Source organism: Lithobates pipiens, unplaced genomic scaffold (genome assembly GCF_037356315.1).
Source record: "Lithobates pipiens isolate NorthernLeopardFrog02 unplaced genomic scaffold, aLitPip1_a1.2 Scaffold_3, whole genome shotgun sequence".
NCBI lineage: Eukaryota > Metazoa > Chordata > Amphibia > Anura > Ranidae > Lithobates > Lithobates pipiens.
This window is the reverse complement of record NW_027507790.1, coordinates 249,641,041-249,661,036: the sequence shown is the minus strand read 5'-3', so window position 1 is coordinate 249,661,036 and position 19,996 is coordinate 249,641,041. Positions and strand designations below refer to the sequence as shown.

Genomic DNA, 19,996 nt, shown 5'->3' with positions numbered 1-19,996 from the left:
CCCCCTCCTGAGCCGTACCAGGCCGCATGCCCTCAACATGGGGGGTGCCTTGGGGAAGGGGGGGCCGCGCGGCCCCCCCGCCCCAAAGCACCTTGTCCCCATGTTGATGAGGACAAGGGCCTCTTCCCGACAACCCTGGCCGTTGGTTGTCGGGGTCTGCGGGCGGGGGGCTTATCGGAATCCGGGAGCCCCCTTTAATAAGGGGGCCCCCGGATACCGGCCCCCCACCCTATGTGAATGAGTATGGGGTACAATGTACCCCTACCCATTCACCTGTAAAATAAAGTACAAAAAAAAACACAACACACGAGATAAAATAATTTATTGCACAGCTCCGGGGGTCTTCTCGCCGGACTCCTCCGCTATCTTCTTGTAGCTCTTTTGCTAGCGGAGGAGCCCGGCATTCTTCTTCGTCGCCGCGGCCTCTTCTTCCGACTTCGGGGGTCTTGTCCCCCTCTTCGGTTCTTCTGCCGGGCCACCGCACCTTCTTATAGCTCTTTTACAGGCGGTGGCCCGGTCTTCTGTCGCTGCCGCCGCCTTCCGTTCTTCTTCTTCTTCTTCTTCTCCAGGAGATGTTGACTCGACGATCTCTCCGGCCGCAATGCCAGGGACGCGCTGCGCTGCCACTTATATAGGGACAAGGGGCAGTGTCACATGGGTTTATGTCACATGGGTTGGTGTCACATGGTGACCCCGCCCCCTTACGATGTCACAGTCCCGGAGGATGCTGGGACTGTCGCCATGTGACATCAACCCATGTGACCAACCCATGTGACATAAACCCATGTGACACCGCCCCTTGTCCCTATATAAGTGGCAGCGCAGCGCGTCCCTGGCATTGCGGCCGGAGAGATCGTCGAGTCAACATCTCCTGGAGAAGAAGAAGAAGAAGAAGAAGAACGGAAGGCGGCGGCGACAGAAGACCGGGCCACCGCCTGTAAAAGAGCTATAAGAAGGCTCGGTGGCCTGGCAGAAGAACCGAAGAGGGGGACAAGACCCCCGAAGTCGGAAGAAGAGGCCGCGGCGATGAAGAAGAATGCCGGGCTCCTCCGCTAGCAAAAGAGCTACAAGAAGATAGCGGAGGAGTCCGGCGAGAAGACCCCCGAAGACGGAAGACCTCCGGAGCTGTGCAATAAATTATTTTATCTCGTGTGTTGTGTTTTTTTTGTACTTTATTTTACAGGTGAATGGGTAGGGGTACATTGTACCCCATACTCATTCACATAGGGTGGGGGGCCGGTATCCGGGGGCCCCTTATTAAAGGGGGCTCCCAGATTCCGATAAGCCCCCCGCCCGCAGACCCCGACAACCAACGGCCAGGGTTGTCGGGAAGAGGCCCTTGTCCTCATCAACATGGGGACAAGGGGCTTCCCCAAGGCACCCCCCCACGTTGAGGGCACGCAGCCTCCTGGTACGGCTCGGGGGGGGGCGCTCGCTCGCCCCCCCTTTCCTGGCCGGCCGGGTAGCGTGCTTGGACAAGGATCTGTTGTGGACTTGGGGGGGACCCCCACGCCAATTTTTTTCGGCGTTGGGGTTCCCCTTTAAGTCCATACCAGGCGGCGGGGCCAGCGACGTCTCCTACGCGGGCCCCGCCTACCTGGAGACCCGCTCGAAATGAGCGGACTTTTCTCCGGGCGGGAAAAGTCCGCTCATTTCAAAAGTATGGCGGACTGGCATACACACGGCCGGATTGTCCGCCGAAATGCGAGTCCGGCGGGAAGATTGGAGTGCAACACGGCATTCTAAGTCCGCCGTGCTTTCGGGTCAAAAAAGTATGCCGGAGGCTACACACGGGGGGATTGTCCGGCGGACTTGAGTTTGCCGGACTTTTCCACCTGCTTGTTTGATCGTGTGTACGTGGCAAAAGAGGAAGTAATACCCATCAGAGTTGACTTCCTCTTTAACTCCAGCTAAGTAAATTCCTTTTATTATTGTACTACCTTTGAGTTGTTTGAACTATAAGAACCTGGAAAGTAATAAAGTTGAACCTTTTTTTACAACTTTTAAGAACAGTAGTATAGATACAGTACAAAATATTGGCCAGTAATACAGACTAGTTTTTTTTTTCTATTGAACTAAATGCGGTTCTAATTTTCTAATATTTACATGCCTGTTTGTACAGGCCTATTGAAAACAATGGGCTGCATTCAGATCACCCGGAACAAAAATAAAGGCCCGAACGCCTGACATTTGTGGCACCTGTGTGCTGTAAGCCCTTGTACACACGGTCGGAAGTTCCGACAACCAAATCCGTCGGATTTTGTCCGAAACTGTTGCATACACACAGTCGGACAAAGTTGTCAGAAAATCCGATCGTACTTAACGTGATGACGTTATTTCGTTAGGACGGGACTACGTTCAGGCTAGTAGCCAATAGCTTTGGTTTAGGAATTTGATCTGAGCATGCGTGGCACTTTGTCCGATCGGAATTCTCTACACGTGATCGGACAAAGTCCGATCGGATCATGTTGTCGGAAAATTTTATAGCCCAGCTGGAAAACTTGGTCCGTCGGATACTCCGACGGAAACAGTCCGATGGAGCCCACACACTGTCGGATTATCCGACAACACGGTCCTATCGGACATTGTCCATCGGAATGTCCGACTGTGTGTACAAGGGCTTAGAGCCCTTGCTTCCATTCCCACCAATGAAGTGCGAGCAGTGCGTGTTTATTGCGTGTCACGTGCACTTCTCTGCTAAAATTTTTAATCCAAATACGTGTTGTGCCAGCAGTCCTAAGTCCTCATCCATAATTATACAAAGGGCCATCTTTACCCACCCCATGTAATGCGCCAGTTTTCCATGCAGGCATTTCCATCCATGTCTTTTAGGGCACGGCAGCTACACAGACACAGCCGCTGGTCCCTGTTTGACAGCTGTGCGGATGTGTGTCCCCGGATCCACAGATTGATACCACCTGTGCATTAGACATGTGCATGACGAAAAAAAAAGTGGTTTTGTTAATCTAGTTTAATTTAGTTTAGTTACATTTGGTTGATTCACTCAATTCGTATTCGGAATTTCTTATTCGAAATTTGTTTTATGTCTTTTTCTAATTTTCTTCGAATTTACAGATTTTTTTTAGATTTGAAACATTCGAAAAAAAGATAAAAAATTGAAAGTATTCGATTCGACTGATTTAAAATGTATTGATTCAAACGCTTTGAATCGAAAAAAAATCAGTAAATTCAAATTTGAAAAAGACATAAAACAAATTCCAAATACAAATTGAACGAATCAACCAAATTTAAATAAACAAAATAGCTAGATCAACAAATCGAAACAAAACTAATTTTCCATCATCCACATGTCTAATGCGTGAGGTTTTTATTTTTGGCGCTATAAACAAAAAAAGAGCGACAATTTTTGAAAAAAAAAAACAATATTTTTTTACTTTTTGCTATAATGAAGATCACAAAAAAAAGTAAAAAAACTAATTTCTTTATCAGTTTAGTCCAATATGCACTCTTCTACATATTTTTGGTAAAAAAAATCACAATAAGCGTATATTATTATTATTCAGGATTTATATAGCGCCAACAATTTACGCAGCGCTTTACAATATAAAAGCAGACAATACAATAAAATACAAGAGGATTAAGAGGGCCCTGCTCAGAAGAGCTTACAATCTAATAGGGTGGGGCAGGTGGTACAAAAGGTTATAACTGTGGGGAATGAGATGATGGAAGTGGTAGGAGATTAGTTGGAGACGTGATAGGCTTCCCTGAAGAGATGAGTTTTCAGGGATCGCCTAAAGGTAGCAAGAGTAAGGGATAGCCGAACCAGTGGAGGTAGCGAGTTCCAGAGGATGGGAGAGGCTCTGGAGAAATCCTGGAGACGATCATGGGAGGAGGAGACGAGAGAGCTTGAGAGTAGGTGGTCTTGAGATCAAAAAGTGACCAAAAAAATGTTTTTTTTTTTTTTTTAAAGTGTCAAACTATAAAAAAAAAAAAACAGCAAAATTAACAATATAAAAAAAATATTTTTAAGTGCCCCTGTCTCCATGTGCTTGCACGCAGAAGCAAACGCATATCTAAGTCCCGTCCACATATGAAAACGGTGTTCAAATCACACATGTGAGGTATCGCCGTGAACGTTAGAGTGAGAGCAATAATTCTAGCCCTAGACCTCCTCTGTAACTCAAAACATGTAGCCAGTAAAAAAAGTTTAAAGCCTCGCCTATGTGGATTTTTTAAGTACCAAAGTTTGGCGCCAATCCATGAGTGTGTGCAATTTTGAAGCATGACATGTTACGTATCTATTTACTCAGCGTAACATCATCTTTCACATTATGCAAAAAAATTGGGCTAACTTTACTGATTTGTTTTTTTTTTTTAAGCACAAAACTATTTTTTTTCAGCCCAAAAAAAGGCGTCCGAAAAAAATTGCTGCGCAAATACTGTGCAAGATAAAAAGTTGCAGCGACCACCATTGTATTATCTAGGGTCTTTGCTAAAAAAAAACATATACAATGTTTGGGGGTTCTATGTAATTTTCTAGCAAAAAAATTATGATTTTTACATGTAGGAGCGAAGTGTCAGAATTGGCCTGGTAGGCAAGCCAGGCTGTGATCAGACTAAGAGTTTAAAGTGGGCGCTCTGGCGCCCTCTTCTGGCCGAATTGTAGAACGACACGCCCCTCCGGTGTTCTAGCTCTGTTTACATCCTGTAGCTAGGAGGCGGGTGAGGTCACTTCCGGAGTCGGCGGTTGCCGGGAAACGGGGGATGCTGAAAGTAAGCTGCTCCCAGGAACAAGACAGGGGGCCACGCTCAGGATCACTCTTCCCTCTGGTAATGTGTGCTGTATGTGAGCTGTGTGTGTATTATAGAGCTCTGTGTGGGCTGTGTACACCCTCCTCCTCCTCTGTGTAGGGGTCACCAACCCTTCAAGTGGTGGACTACAAGTGCCAGCATGGCCTACCTGGGGTTTATAGTTCAGCTGGACCTGGGCTCACCTTATTATGCTTTCCTTCATTAATGACAATAAGAATGGGTTTTACTGCATACTGGATCATTATAAAGAGCACCAGCATTGCATGGTCCCTAAGAAATACAAGAAAACCTTGGACTGTGCACATAATTCGTTCCGGAAGCATGCTTGTAATCCAAGGCACTTGTATATCAAAGCGAATTTCCCCATAAGAAATAATGGAAACACAGATGATTCGTTCCACAAACATTTATTCATATAAAAATGATTACAGCAATACAAAATGCAGTACAGTATATATGGTGTGTATAGTACAGTATACATGCTGTGTACAGTATATATGGTGTATACGGTACAGTATATATGGTGTATACGGTACAGTATATATGGTGTATACAGTGCAGTATTTATGGTGTATACATGGTGTATACGGTACAATATATATGGTGTATACAGTATATATGGTGTATACAGTACAGTATATATAGTGTATACAGTATATATGGTGTGTACAGTATATATGGTTTATACAGTACAGTATATATGGTGTATACAGTACAGTATATATGGTGTATACAGTACAGTATATATGGTGTGTACAGTACAGTATGCATGGTGTATACGGTACAGTATATATGGTGTATACAGCATATATGGTGTATACATTACAGTATATATGGTGTATACAGTACAGTATATATGGTGTATATAGTATATATGGTAAATACAGTATATATGGTTTATACAGTACAGTGTACATGGTGTGTACAGTATATATGGTGTACACAGTACAGTATATATGGTGTATACAGTACATTATGCATGGTGTATACAGTATACATGGTGTGTACAGTATACATGGTGTGTACAATACAGTATACATGGTGTATACAGTACTGTATATATGGTGTATACAGTACAGTATACATGGTGTGTACAGTATACATGGTGTATACAGTACAGTATATATGGTGTGTACAGTATATATGGTGTATACAGTACAGTGTATATGGTGTGTATAGTACAGTATACATGGTGTATACAGTACTGTATATATAGTGTATACAGCACAGTGTATATGGTGTGTATAGTACAGTATACATGGTGTATACAGTACAGTATATATGGTGTATACAATATAAATGGTGCCAGAGGTCCGGGAGCAATACGAGCAGCAGAAAGATCACAATTTTAATGTAAAAAAAAAAAGTGGAGTTACACTGACAATGTTAAACAATATCCCGCTTTAAGAAGTCTGGTGCTCATCCTTGTAAAGCCGCTGGTGTATACTGTAATGCTACATAGTTATATAGTTACATGGTGAGTGAGGTTGAAAAAAGACACAAGTCCATCAAGTCTAACCTGTGTGTGTGATTATATGCCGGTATTACATTGTATATCCCTGTATGTTGCGGTCATTCTGCTGCTTATCTAATAGTTTTTTTAAACTATCGATGCCCCCCGCTGAGACCACCGCCTGTGGAAGGGAATTCCACATCCTTGTCGCTCTTATGCCGTGTACACACGACCAGACTTTTCAACAGCAAAGCAAATTCGATCGTGTGTGGGCTTTATCGGACCTTTGCTGTCTATAAATCAGACGGACTTTAGATTCAGAACATGTTTCAAATCTTTCCCACAGACTCGAGTCCGGACGAAAAATCCATTCGTCTGCATGCTAGTCCGACGGTTGAAAACCGACGCTAGGGCAGCTATTGGCTACTGGCTATAAACTTCCTTATTTTAGTCCGGTCATACGTCATCACTGTCAAATCCATTGGACTTTAGTGGGCTTGTGTGTGGCCAAGTCCGTTCATTCGTAAAGTCTGTCGTAACTCTGCCGAAAGTCTGTTAAAGTCCGACCGTGTGTACGCGGCATTACAGTAAAGAACCCTCTGCATAGTTTAAGGTTAAACCTCTTTTCTTCTAATATTAATGAGTGGCCACGAGTTTTGTTAAACTCCCTTCTGCGAAAAAGTTTTCTCCCTATTGTGGGGTCACCAGTACGGTATTTATATATTGAAATCATATACCCTCTCAAGCATCTCTTCTCCAGAGAGAATAAGTTCAGTGCTCACAACCTTTCCTCATAACTAATATCCTCCAGACCCTTTATTAGCTTTGTTGCTCTTCTTTGTACATCGCTCCATTTCCAGTACATCCTTCCGGAGGACTGGTGCCCAGAACTGGACAGCATACTCCAGGTGCGGCCGGACCAGAGTCTTGTAGAGCGGGAGAATTATCATTTTATCTCTGGAGTTGATCCCCTTTTTAATGCCAATATTCTGTTTTCTTTGTTAGCAGCAGATTGGCATTGTATGCCATTGCTAAGCCTATCATCTACTAGGACCCCCAGGTCCTTTTCCATCCTAGATTCCCCCCAGAGGTTCTCCCTCCAGTGAATAGATTGCCTTCACATTTTTGCCACCCAAATGCATTATTTTACTTTTCTCTATATAGAACCTCATTTGCCATATAGTTGCCACCCCATTCATTTGTTCAGCTCTTTTTGCAAGGTTTCTACATCCTGCGGAGAAGTTATTGCCCTGCTTAGCTTAGCTATCATCCGCAAATACAGAGATTTAACTGTTTACCCCATCCTCCAGGTCATTTATGAACAAATTAAACAGGATTGGCCCCAGCACAGAACCCTGGGGGACCCCACTACCCACCCCTGACCATTCCGAGTACTCCCCATTTATCACCACCCTCTGAACTCGCCCTTGTAGCCAGTTTTCAATCCATGTACTCACCCTATGGTCCATGCCAACGGACCTTACTTTGTACAGTAAACGTTTATGGGGAACTGTGTCAAATGCTTTTGCAAAATCCAGATACACCACGTCTACGGGCCTTCCTTTATCTAGATGGCAACTCACCTCCTCATAGAAGGTTAATAGATTGGTTTGGCAAGAGCGATTCTTCATGAATCCAAGCCGCTGGTGTATATAGTAAAGCCGTTGGTGTATACAGTAAGGCTGCTGATGTATACAGTAAAGCCATTGGTGTATACTGTAAAGCCCCTGGAGTATACAGTACTGTATGTGACCAGAGATAGGGGGGTGCTGGTGGCTCCCAGCGCTTCCTGGAGAACTCATAGACACTCGGGAAATGTTGACACTTCCGGGTGCTCCGAATGTGCATTATGCCCACCCAGCTGGGAGTGTCTCCAAGTTCTCCAGGAAGCGCTGGGAGCCACCGCCACCTCCGGTCACATACAGTACTGTAAACACCAGCGGCCTTACAGTATAAACCAGCGGCTTTACAGTATAAACCAGCGGCTTTACATGGATGAGCACCGGACTCCTTAATGCAGGATTTACATTGTGAGTGTAATTCCACTTTTTTTTTTAACATAAAATCTGTGAAACTGTGATCTCTTTACTGCCCGTCCTACAAGACATCGCTCACATATCAAGTTACAATTAAAAAAAAACAAATAAAATGTTGCTCATCTTGCAAAGTGTTTGAATACCACATTACTTGCAAACCAAGGTATTACTGTAAATATGAGGGTGATATAAACCACAGATACCCTGTGCCCGCCTGTGTGTTGTCAGAGAGGGGCGCTCATGGCTCCTGCAAAGTCCTTGTCTTTTTTTTTTTCTTTTATATCATCCAGAAGGAGGAGGGAAGAAGCCTTCTGCTATGGTGAATGTATTGCCAGTATTAAACCAAAAGGCAAACTTTTATTATATTGCATCTTACCAATTCTTAGATGTGATGGCTGCATTTTTTTTTTTCTTTTTTTTCTCTCTCTCTTTCTTTTTCTTTTTGTTTGTTTTTTTTTTCTTTACTTCCTTCTTTTTTTAACTCACCTTTTATTTTATTTTCTGTAAAAGTGAACTAATACTTTTAAGCTCCATACACACTATCAGATTTTCTGCTGTTTTTCTCCTTCAGATTTACCAAAACCATATAATATGAGGTCAAACCGTAGGAGTTTCAATTTGTATGCAATCAGGCAGGCCCTTCTTCTACATGGTTTTGGTAAATCTGAAGGAAAATACACACTATCAGCAATCTGATAGTGTGTGTTGGGCTTTAGGCTCCTTGCAGTGGTTTATCGTTCCCTGACCACCTACCTACAAGCGAGTGAATACACATTTCCGTGGCCGTGATGCGTTGCATTGCAGGGTGGCAATTTCAACATTGAATGCAGAGTTTGGCTGGCAGCACTGTCTGACAAACTCTCCCATGTAAGTGAATTGGACCTTGATGCAACCGCCACAAAGGCTTGGCTTTCAGTTGCAGTGCGGTCGTGCAATGCAAAATCGTCATTCTGCATTGCAAAAAAAAAAAGCCGATGTAGCTGCTACCACCCAAGGAAGGGAAGAAATGAATATAACAAGATAGGGTTTGCACTTAAAGGAAAAACACATGCAAATTGTTGAGATGACACATCTGATGGGAGAGGCATTGCTGAGCTCCAGACATCACTGACTCAATAGGCACTGAAGCATTTGAGGCTGAAGATGTCCCCAGAGTTGGATCCTTTTTAGACAAGTGAAATATGGCACCTCCCAGATCAAATATGAGTTGTTAGGTTATGGTTGTATGTATTCCTGATCAGCATCTAACAGTTTGACTGCCATTGTACACATCTATCTGTAACCAATCACCATATTTGAAAAATTCTGTTGTTCCTGTAGATATCTGAATAGAGGGAGCCATGATGATGCTAAGCCAAAGAAGCAGACCACTGCGCTGCAGGGAGGTGACCGGGCCCACCCCTCATTCTGTGGCTGTGGTAAGTCTTTCATTTGCTTAGGAGATGACAAGGTTGGATTCCACTAACACGTACCATACAGTACATCTAAAAAGTATTCACAGCGCTTCACATTTTCCACATTTTGTTATGTTACAGCCTTATTCCAAAATGGATTACATTCATTATTTTCCTCAAAAATTCTACAAACCATAGCCCATAGTGACAACATGACAGAAGTTTGTTTGACATCTTTGCAAATTTATTAAAAATAAAAAACAAAAAAAATCCCATGTACTGTATTCTAAGCCTTCACCATGACACTCAATATTGAGCTCAGGTGTATCCTGTCATCCACTGATCATCCTTGAGATTTTTCTACAACTTGATTGGAATCCACCAGTGGTAAATTCAGTTGATTGGACATGATTTGGAAAGGCACACACACCTGTTTATATAAGGTCCCATCATTAACAGTGCATGTCAGAGCAAAACCAAGCCATGAAGTCCATGGAATTGTCTGTAGATGAGACAGGATTGTCAAGGCATGGATCTGGGGAAGGGTACAGAAAAATTTCTACAGCATTGAATGACCCAATGAGCACAGTGGCCTCCATCATCCATAAATGGAAGAAGTTTGGAACCACCAGGACTCTCCCTAGAGCGGGCCGCCCAGCCAAACTGAATGATCAAGGACCAAGAGCCCAATGGTCACTCTGACAGAGCACCAGCATTTCTCTGTGGAGAGAGGAGAACCTTCCAGAAGAACAACCATCTCTGCAGCGCTCCATTAATCAGGCCTGTATGGTAGAGTGGCCAGGCGGAAGGCACTCCTCAGTAAAAGGCACATGACAGACCGAAAGCAGTTTGCCAAAAGGCACCTGAAGGACTCTCAGACCATGAGAAACACAATTCTCTGTTCTGATGAAACAAAGATTGAACTCTTTGGCCTGAATGGCAAGCGTCATGTCTGGAGGAAACCAGGCACCGCTCATCACCTGGACAACACCATTCCTACAGTGAAGCATGGTGGTGGCAGCATCATGCTGTGGAGATGTTTTTCAACAGCAGGGACTGGGAGACTAGTCAGGATCGAAGCAAAAATGAATGCAGCAATGTACAGAGTCATCCTTGATGAAAACCTGCTCCAGAGTGCTTTGGACCTCAGACTGTGGGGAAGGTTCATCTTCCAGCAGGACAACGACCCCAAGCACACAGCCAAGATGACAAAGGAAGGGCTTTGAGACAGCTCTGTGAATGTCCTTGAGTGGCCCAGCCAGAGCCCAGACTTGAACCCAATTGGACATCTCTGGAGAGACCTGAAAATGGCTGTGCACCGACCCTCCCCATCCAACCTGATGGAGCTTGAGAGGTCCTGCAAAGAAGAATGGGAGAAACTGCCCAAAAATAGGTGTGCCAAGCTTGTAGCATCATACTCAAAAAAGACTTGAGGCTGTAATTGGTGCCAAAGGCGCTTCAACAAAGTATTGAGCAAAGGCTGTAAATACTTATGTACATGGGATTTTTTTTTAAATAAGCTTTCAAAAATTTCAGACAAACTTTCACGTTGTCATTAAGGGGTATGGTTTGTAGCATTTTGAGGAACATAATATATTTAGTCCATTTTGGAATCAGACTATCCCACTGATATCAGAGATGGGGGACTATTCCTCCCACTGACACCAACAATGGGGCACTATTCCTCCCACTGATATCAGAGATGGGGAAATAATTCTCCCACTGACACCTATAGTGGGGTTATATTCCTTCCACTGACATCAAAGATGGGACACTATTTCTCCCAATGACACCAGTACTATGTACTATTCCTCATACTGATATCAGAGATGGGGGGACTATTCCTCCCACTGACACCAACAATGGGGCACTATTCCTCCCACTGATATCATAGATGGGGAAATAATTCTCCCACTGACACCCATAGTGGGGTTATATTCCTTCCACTGACATCAAAGATGGGGCACTATTTCTCCCAATGACACCAGTACTATGTACTATTCCTCATACTGATATCAGAGATGGGGGACTATTCCTCCCACTGACACCAACAATGGGGCACTATTCCTCCCACTGATATCAGAGATGGGGAAATAGTTCTCCCACTGACACCTATAGTGGGGTTATATTCCTTCCACTGACATCAAAGATGGGGCACTATTTCTCCCAATGACACCAGTACTATGTACTATTCCTCATACTGATATCAGAGATGGGGGACTATTCCTCCCACTGACACCAACAATGGGGCACTATTCCTCCCACTGATATCAGAGATGGGGAAATAGTTCTCCCACTGACACCTATAGTGGGGTTATATTCCTTCCACTGACATCAAAGATGGGGCACTATTTCTCCCAATGACACCAGTACTATGTACTATTCCTCATACTGATATCAGAGATGGGGGACTATTCCTCCCACTGACACCAACAATGGGGCACTATTCCTCCCACTGATATCAGAGATGGGGAAATAATTCTCCCACTGACACCTATAGTGGGGTTATATTCCTTCCACTGACATCAAAGATGGGACACTATTTCTCCCAATGACACCAGTACTATGTACTATTCCTCATACTGATATCAGAGATGGGGGACTATTCCTCCCACTGACACCAACAACGGGGCACTATTCCTCCCACTGATATCAGAGATGGGGAAATAATTCTCCCACTAACATCAAAGACAGATCAAAGATGCACTGACTACTAAGCCTATGCCATTTTTCCTCTCACTGGCCATAGTCTAGCCCCCACCCCCTAAAGTTTTAGGGGTTGAAGGGCAGTAGACTTCCCATTTGTTTCAAAAGTTTAGAGATCCCTTCCATATGACATGGCCACATTCCCTGAGAGGGCGCAATCATGATGTCCTTCATTCATAATGTATTGATACAGAGAGTGATGGTGAGCTTAACTTGTCAGTGCTGCTCTCTGCATCTCCAAGAACTGCCCATCTTTGGAGAATATTGGGAGAAGGAGAGGAATGTCAGGTCTCCAGTCGGAAGACATTGGAAAAAGTTACGTATATTTTTGAAAAAAGAATAAATACCATGTGGGAGTACTCAAGGGGAAAAGAACAGTCCAGGGAGGGGGAGAACATAGTGACTGAATTTGGGCTTTAAAAGGTCGTGCCACCCTTGATATTGGTGTTTTGGATATATACTGGAGCATCCAGAACTTCGGAGATTGAGTCCCAAGCTTTGCCCGATTGCCACAGCTGTTATAAAGGTGATCCAATTGGCTGAATCAGGTAACATGGGTATGAACACCGATGTGATCCGATTGCAGTGCAGTAAAAAAATTGCATGCACAGTGCGATTTAAGCCAAACAAAAATGAATTGGCTCAAATCGCAACTGCAAAGAATCGTATGTCATTTGAAGAGGAATGCAGTGCGACTCCTGTCTGAATCACATGCGACTTCCCGCAACGCATCGGTGTGAACCAACAGCTTTACAAAAGTTAGGGTAAAGTAATGGAGCTTCATGCTGTGTACTGAGAAAAAGAAAAGATTTTACAGCTGGCCACAGCCTATTTTCTACTTTTTATGGCAACAATTCTATTTCAAATGTGAACCAGGATATGAATTAATTGGTGACTTTTTTCTCCTTCTCCATGCAGAAAGCCAAATTCCCTACCAGCAGGCCAATGGACTACATCACACTAGAGCGCAGGAAGCGGGATGACCTGCGTGAGGAGATGTTGGCCTTCACCAAGGAGAACAACTTTAAAGGTTTGAAGAGCAAATGGGAACTGCTGACTGATAACAAGATTCTGCACAACACGGTCCAGAGGAAGGTGAATGAGACCATGGAGGATTTCCAGAGGCAGATTGAGGAACGCAGAGACAGGTCATTATTACTAGTCATTAAATCGTAATGTATAAACCCAAGAACAAAAATGTCATATATTGCTGATTGCAGCTTACCACCATATTGTGGGGGCTTCCATTCGTTTTATTTATTTTAGACTTTTTTTCCCCTTTATTTACACCTGGTAAGCCTAAAAATAACAAACTTCCTCTTCATGTCTACACTCACATCTTCCTTTGTCACCAGGATACTACATTTCTGGCAGGATCAACAGATATTTTCTGTATTTGCTGAAAAGTTTCTTAGCCTGGAAAAAAAGAAAATGAATGTAGCCACCACATTTAACCACTTCAGCCCCGGAAGATTTGGCTGCTGAAATGCATGTAGTACAGTGATGGCGAACCTTGGCACCCCAGATGTTTTGGAATTACATTTCCCATGATGCTTTATCCACTCTGCAGTGTAGTGGAGCATCATGGGAAATGTAGTTGCAAAACATCTGGGGTGCCAAGTTTTGCCATCACTGATGTAGTACATTTTATTGTTGAAGCGGTATTAAACCTAAAACCAAAAATTGAATTTATTGCAGCTTACCAATCATTAGATGTGGCGATGGCTGCATTAGGTTTCTTTTTTAGGAGTTTTCCCCCTCTGTTTTCATCCGGTGATCCATCCAATAACACACCTACTGTATCAGAGTGCCTACATTCAGAGATGTCCAACCTGCGGCCCCATGCAGCACAAGAGAGTTGGGCATGCGGCCCGAGCATATTTAGAGGGATGCCGGGGATGCTGTGCACGGCATAGCAGCCGTGGCGGTGGCCGGTGTCCTATCATATAAGGTCCCCCATCCGATAGTGTCCACTGTGTACTGCGCATGCGCAGTACACAGCAACACAGATTCCGAAAATAGCTGAGGATGAACTGCGCCTGCGCCGTGAGTCCAGGTTCTATCCCCACTATCCAAGTGGACATAGAGTAGAAATATCAAATAGCCGAGCGCAGTGAGGCCGAGCCCGAAGCGTGGCGAGCGAAGCTCGCCCGCGAGGGGGCCTCTAATATTCACAACCCTATGTCCGCTTGGATGATGGGGCTACCACCTCCACTCACGGCGCAGGCGCCGTTCAGCTTCGGAGATTTTCCGAAGCTTCGTCTGCTCCGTACTGCGCATGCGCAGTACGGGGCGGACACTATATCATGGCCGGACACTATATGGCAGAACACCGGCACTGACAAGCCTAGCACATGCACATCTGAAGGGATGCTGGGGATTCCTTGTTTGGCATAGCATCGGTGTGGCAGGGAATGCAGGAACTCCCCAGGCAAGTAAGTGGCACATGGACTGATCTAGAGGGGAGCCCACAACCCCCCACCTCCCCACACAGAAACATAGTTGAAATCCGATCGTTAATTTTTTCTGCTCATCAGCTTATATGTAAGCTCAGTGGGCTGAACGAAAAAAAAAAACAGACAGATCGCTGTACTAACACGAGGGGGACTCGCTGTTCTGACAGGGGGACTCCACCCTGCCGGAGCACACTGATCAGCACTGGCAGCCATTGGCTACCATCGCTGATCGGCTGCTGATCAGATGTTGGTTTTCCAGCACACCCTTTCGAAAGAAGCTGGTTGTGAGACCAGATTCTGTTGGACTGGCAGCCGTACACACAAACCGAATGTTGGCCAGTTCCCGTTGAATCAGCCCATATTCGAATTGTGTGTACCCAGCATTATTGTTGGTTTATCATATGTGTGGCTCAAGACAATTCCTCTTCTTCCAATGTGGCCCAGGAAAGTGAAAATGTTGGACACCCCTGGCCTGCTCTCTGAATGAAGGAGCAACAGAGATACCTTTGGACAGCGGCTGTGTTAGTGTTATTAAACCCACAGCAGAAAAATCAGTCTGTATATGCAGCACAGCATGGTTGTTATACTCACTGCGGATCTTAAGGGGTTAATCCTCTGCATTGTGTAAAAACTCTGTTTTATCCTGTATGCACAAATCCTTCCCTTCCTGCACTGTCTATCTGGGGAAAACCAGCTAACACAGGCAGAGTAGCCGACCTACACATGCTCAGTTATGTCTTTTATGCTGGAGAGAACAGTTACTTGTTCTCAGAGATAGCCAGGTCACATGATATTGGCATCACACATGTGTATACAGGCTGTAGTGAAAATCTCCACCTTCCTGAACTCTCCACACTGGAAAAACGGTGCAGTTTCTAATGTAACAGTGTATATAGTGGCAGTATTTTAATGTAAAAAGATTTATAAGCTGTGGGCACTGTGTGGGGGGGGATTAACTTTTTTCATATTACTGGGTTTAGTAACACTTTAAATGTACTGGCAAATTTAAAGTGGTGTTCCACTTAAAAGAAAAAATAATTAAAAGTCAGCAGCTACAAATACTGCAGCTGCTGACTTTTAATAGTTGGACACTTACCTGACCTAGGGTCCAGCTCATCTCCCCCTCCGCTCGGCGGCGCTGGCATTGTAACTGTGGACGTTCGGCTGTGACTTCACAGCCGGGCACGCACAGCACATGCGCGAGCGGCGCCACGCGCCGTGATTGGCCGCGCAGTCATCTGGGACCTGTCACGTGTCCCAGATGATTGACAAGAGGGAGGAGTCAGAGGGATCAGAGCTGATCTCCCTTGCTGCGCCGAGGGAAGTGACGTCAAGAGTCCAGGCACTGAAGGAGAAACATTTTTGTTTTAGGGTAGAACTCCACTTTAAATACACTAACAAATTAAAACCAAACTCCAGCTAACATTTTTAAAGTGACACTAAACCTTTTTTTTTTTTTAAATAACAAACATATCATACTTACCTCCACTGTGAAGTTTGTTTTGCACAGTGTGGCCCCTGAACCTCGTCTTCTGGGGTCCCCCGGTGGCGCTCGCAGCTCCTCCTTGTATCGGTAAACCCCTGAGAGAATCGCTCTCCCAGGGCGTTATCTTGCGGGCGCGCTTCCGAGTCCAGCACTTGCATTTATAGACACAGAATGCTGTACTCAGCCCCGCCCTCCGGCACCCTCATCATTGGATTTGATTGACAGCAGTGGAGGCCAATGTCTGCACTGCTATCAATTTATTCAATCATCATCATTCCTCTACCACAGTGCCTGGCGTAATTTCCCTTGGCGCCTGTGCTCGCTAGTGCTCCTGGGAGATGCTTGTCATAATTTACCAGGAGTCAGCGGGCCGCACGCTCTGATGGCAATGACAGAAGTGTATGGCGCTGCGAGCCGTACCTCCTGGGCGAGCACGGGCGGTGCATGCTGGTCGCTCAGCTGCACCCGATCCCGGAAGATAGTGCTTGTGGGCTTCACATGCCCACAAGCAAAATGGAAAATGCCAGGAGACAATAATAAAGGATCTCTTTTGATTGCAAATCAACAATCGAGTGGCGATAGATCATATTAAAAACATGAGTTCTAATCCAAAGATATTAATCTTGGGAAAAACATTTTTTATACAGTTGGAAATCCGCTTTAAGGTGAAAAAACACGGGGGTTTACAACCCCTTTAAGCAGTTAGAACAACAGTTTTTTTTTTTTTATCCTTTTGGGATACAGGTTTTAAATAAATAAAAGCTGATCATTGTTAAAGAGGAAGTAAACCCTGATGAGTTTACTTCCTCTTTCATTCCCTGCAAAGGCAAAGCATAATGGACTACTATGCATTGCATAGTAGCCCATTATGTGTCACTTACCTGATACAGGAGCCAGCGATGTCACCGCTGTCCCCTGTAGTCCGCTGCATCCATCTTCTCGGTGGGTCTCGGCGAAGCTGCGATGACGTCACTCCCGCACATGCGCACGGGAGCCGAGACGCGCGGCATTGCGCGGCATCTTCGTTATTGAGGATGCCACGCTCAGTGCGCCTGCGCGACGCTGTCTACGGCGCATGCGCCGTAGACAGCAGTGCCAGTCTTCGGGCAAATATCTCCTAAACCGTATAGGTTTGGGAGATATTTCTTGGACCTATAGGTAAGCCTTAATCTAGGCTTACCTGTAGGTCAAAGTGGTTTGTAAGGGTTTACAACCACTTTAAGCCCCCCTGTGAGTGTTAAATGGGTTGTCTCGTCCCTATAACTGATACATCTGCAGGACAGCTTGTTCTGGTGATAAACAATGGACTTACTGGCTGGATCACTAGTTGAAAATAAAGGAAAGAAAGCCTAAAAAAGAAAACGAATGCAGCCATCACATCTAAGCCTTGATAAGCTGCAATATAATAATTGCTTTTAGGTTTGTTACCACTTTAATGATAACAGACACTCTAAAGGTAATGCATTGCCCTCAATATTTATGTGTATTGGTTTCTTAAAGTGAACCTGTTCTTCATTTTCAAATGGCAAAACTAAAATTCCTGGCTTAGCTCAGACACTGCAAGACACCAGCTATGTTAATCAGAAAAGCCTCTACTTTACCCAGCTATGATTTTCCAGGATGGCAGCCTATTATTTTTAATGAGCTGCCCTAACGTGGTACATAATGTGTGTTACTACAGCCCATTAAATGGAAATGGGTCCTCAAGGTTCAAGAAGGAATGAAGGTTCATACACAGGCCTGACCCATTCTATTGGTTTGAGACAGACTGAAGACCTTGCTGGAAACAGAGGAGCTGAAGTACATCCAAGAGATGGAGTCCATGGAGGAGACCACCCTGGAGAGGCAGGCTAAGATGAGGGAGAGAGCCAGGAGCCTCCGAGAAAGACGAGAGAAGGAAAGACTGGCACTGGTGGAAGAAAAACGGGACCAGCAGTTCAGGTAACACATGACCGCATTACTACCGGAGCCCGGCATGAGATAGAAGTTGGTGTTGGTGAGCAAATTCTAAACAGAAGGTGATAAGAATGTGCTTATAGCGGGAGTTCCGCCGTTTTTTGTTTTTAAAAGTCAGCAGCTACAAATACTGCAGCTGCTGACTTTTAAAATATGGACACTTACCCGCCCCGCGCGCCCGCGATGTCGGCACCCGAAGCCGATCCTCGATCGGCTCTCGGGTGCTGCCGCCACCATCTTCGGTATGGGAATCAGGAAGTGAAGCCTTGTAGCTTCACTTCCCGGTTCCCTACTACGCATGCGCGAGTCGTGCTACGCAATAAGGACGGTCCCTGCTGTCTCTGGGATCCGTGTGTTTCCCAGCAGACAGCGGGGGCCCCGCAGGAAGTGGCGTAAATACCCGCAGAATCTGCGGCTATCTATGCCAGGAAGTGGGTGCAAATACCTGTATTATACAGGTATCTGCACCCCTCTCTCCCCTGAAAGGTGCCAATTGTGGCACCGGAGGGGGGGAGGGTTCCAATGAGCGGAAGTTCCACTTTAGGGTGGAGCTCCGCTTTATCATCTCTTCAGTAGTGTGCCCACTTCTTCCCGTGACATTAGTTTATGGAAATGCCAGCTCCTATAACCTTCACATTCCTGGCGTGGGGCTTTTTGGATTTTTTTGGGCATAGCTCCCAACTGTCCCTGATTTCAAGGGACTGCCCCTTATTTCGAGCCCCTCTGTCCCTCATTCCACCTCCTTTGTCCCTCATTTTGGTCTGATCCATATAGTTGTATATAAAATGCACTTTTTATCTTTCAAAAAGTGTTTCCCAGTACTAAACCTTTCATCTGATTTCTAAATTGCTGCATTTGTACATTTTAAAAGCCAATATAAAGGAATAGTAGTGGTAAAAAAGCCCTTATGGATTTAATTAACCTTTTTTTGGTTAATTCTCCTTTTAGGGGGTGTGGCAAGGGGCGTGTCTTATGCATACAAAAGTTTGTTAGTAGGTGTCCCTCATTCCCTTCTCAAAATGTTAGGAGGTATGCCTTTGGGGGAGATTTACTCAAACTGGAGAGTGCAAAATCTGATGCAGCTGTGCATCAAAAACCAATCAGCTTCCATGTTTTATTGTCAAAGATTAATTGAACAAGCTGAAGTTAGAAGCTGATTGGCTACCATGCGCAGCTGCACCAGATTCTGCTTCCTCCAGTTTTAATAAATCTCCCCTTTTATCTCTGTGCTACTGGTTTACTAAAACTGGTGCACTCAGAATCCGGGGCAACTGTGAATGGTAGCCAATCAGCTTTCAAGTTCAGCTTGTTCAATTAACCACTTCCATACTGCAGGCCATCCTCGGCTTTCATTTGGGATATCTGAATGATGCCTGCAGCTACAGGCATCATTCAGATATTGTTTTTTAGACCTGGCAACTCTGAGCACAATAACAATGATCATAGCGGCATTCATAGCGGTGGCGGGAGGGGCCGTCCATGTGATTGGTGACCGGGAGAGTGAATCGGCCATTACCGGAAGAGAGGCATAGAGATTTCCGAGGGACAGATTGTTCCCGGAAATCTCTATGATCCTCTGAGACCCGGGCGTGACGTTATGATGTCACGTCCGGGTCGCAGAAGTAAACAAAGCCGAGATCTCGTCTGGAAAAGCACCAATTATTTTTTTTGATCTAATACTTTCCAGCCTGGCGGAGAGATTATAGACCCCACATCTCTCCATAAAGAGGACCTGT

General features: G+C 45.0%; 1 protein-coding gene across 2 annotated transcripts in view; it reads left to right on the top strand.

Moving 5' to 3' along the window:
- Window positions 1-4,681: 4,681 nt before the first annotated feature.
- CFAP53 (cilia and flagella associated protein 53) overlaps window positions 4,682-19,996 on the top strand; it is a 34,009-nt gene continuing 18,694 nt past the window's right edge. Inside the window, exons 1-4 of one of the 2 annotated variants that reach the window (XM_077463015.1) lie at window positions 4,682-4,734; window positions 9,583-9,680; window positions 13,281-13,510; window positions 18,072-18,245. In XM_077463015.1, the coding sequence (XP_077319141.1) occupies window positions 9,603-9,680; window positions 13,281-13,510; window positions 18,072-18,245 (482 nt within the window). In that variant the 5' untranslated portion in view covers window positions 4,682-4,734; window positions 9,583-9,602. Of the gene's footprint in view, window positions 4,792-9,582; window positions 9,681-13,280; window positions 13,511-18,071; window positions 18,246-19,996 lie in introns of both variants that reach the window. The other variant, XM_077463014.1, reaches the window with a different exon arrangement.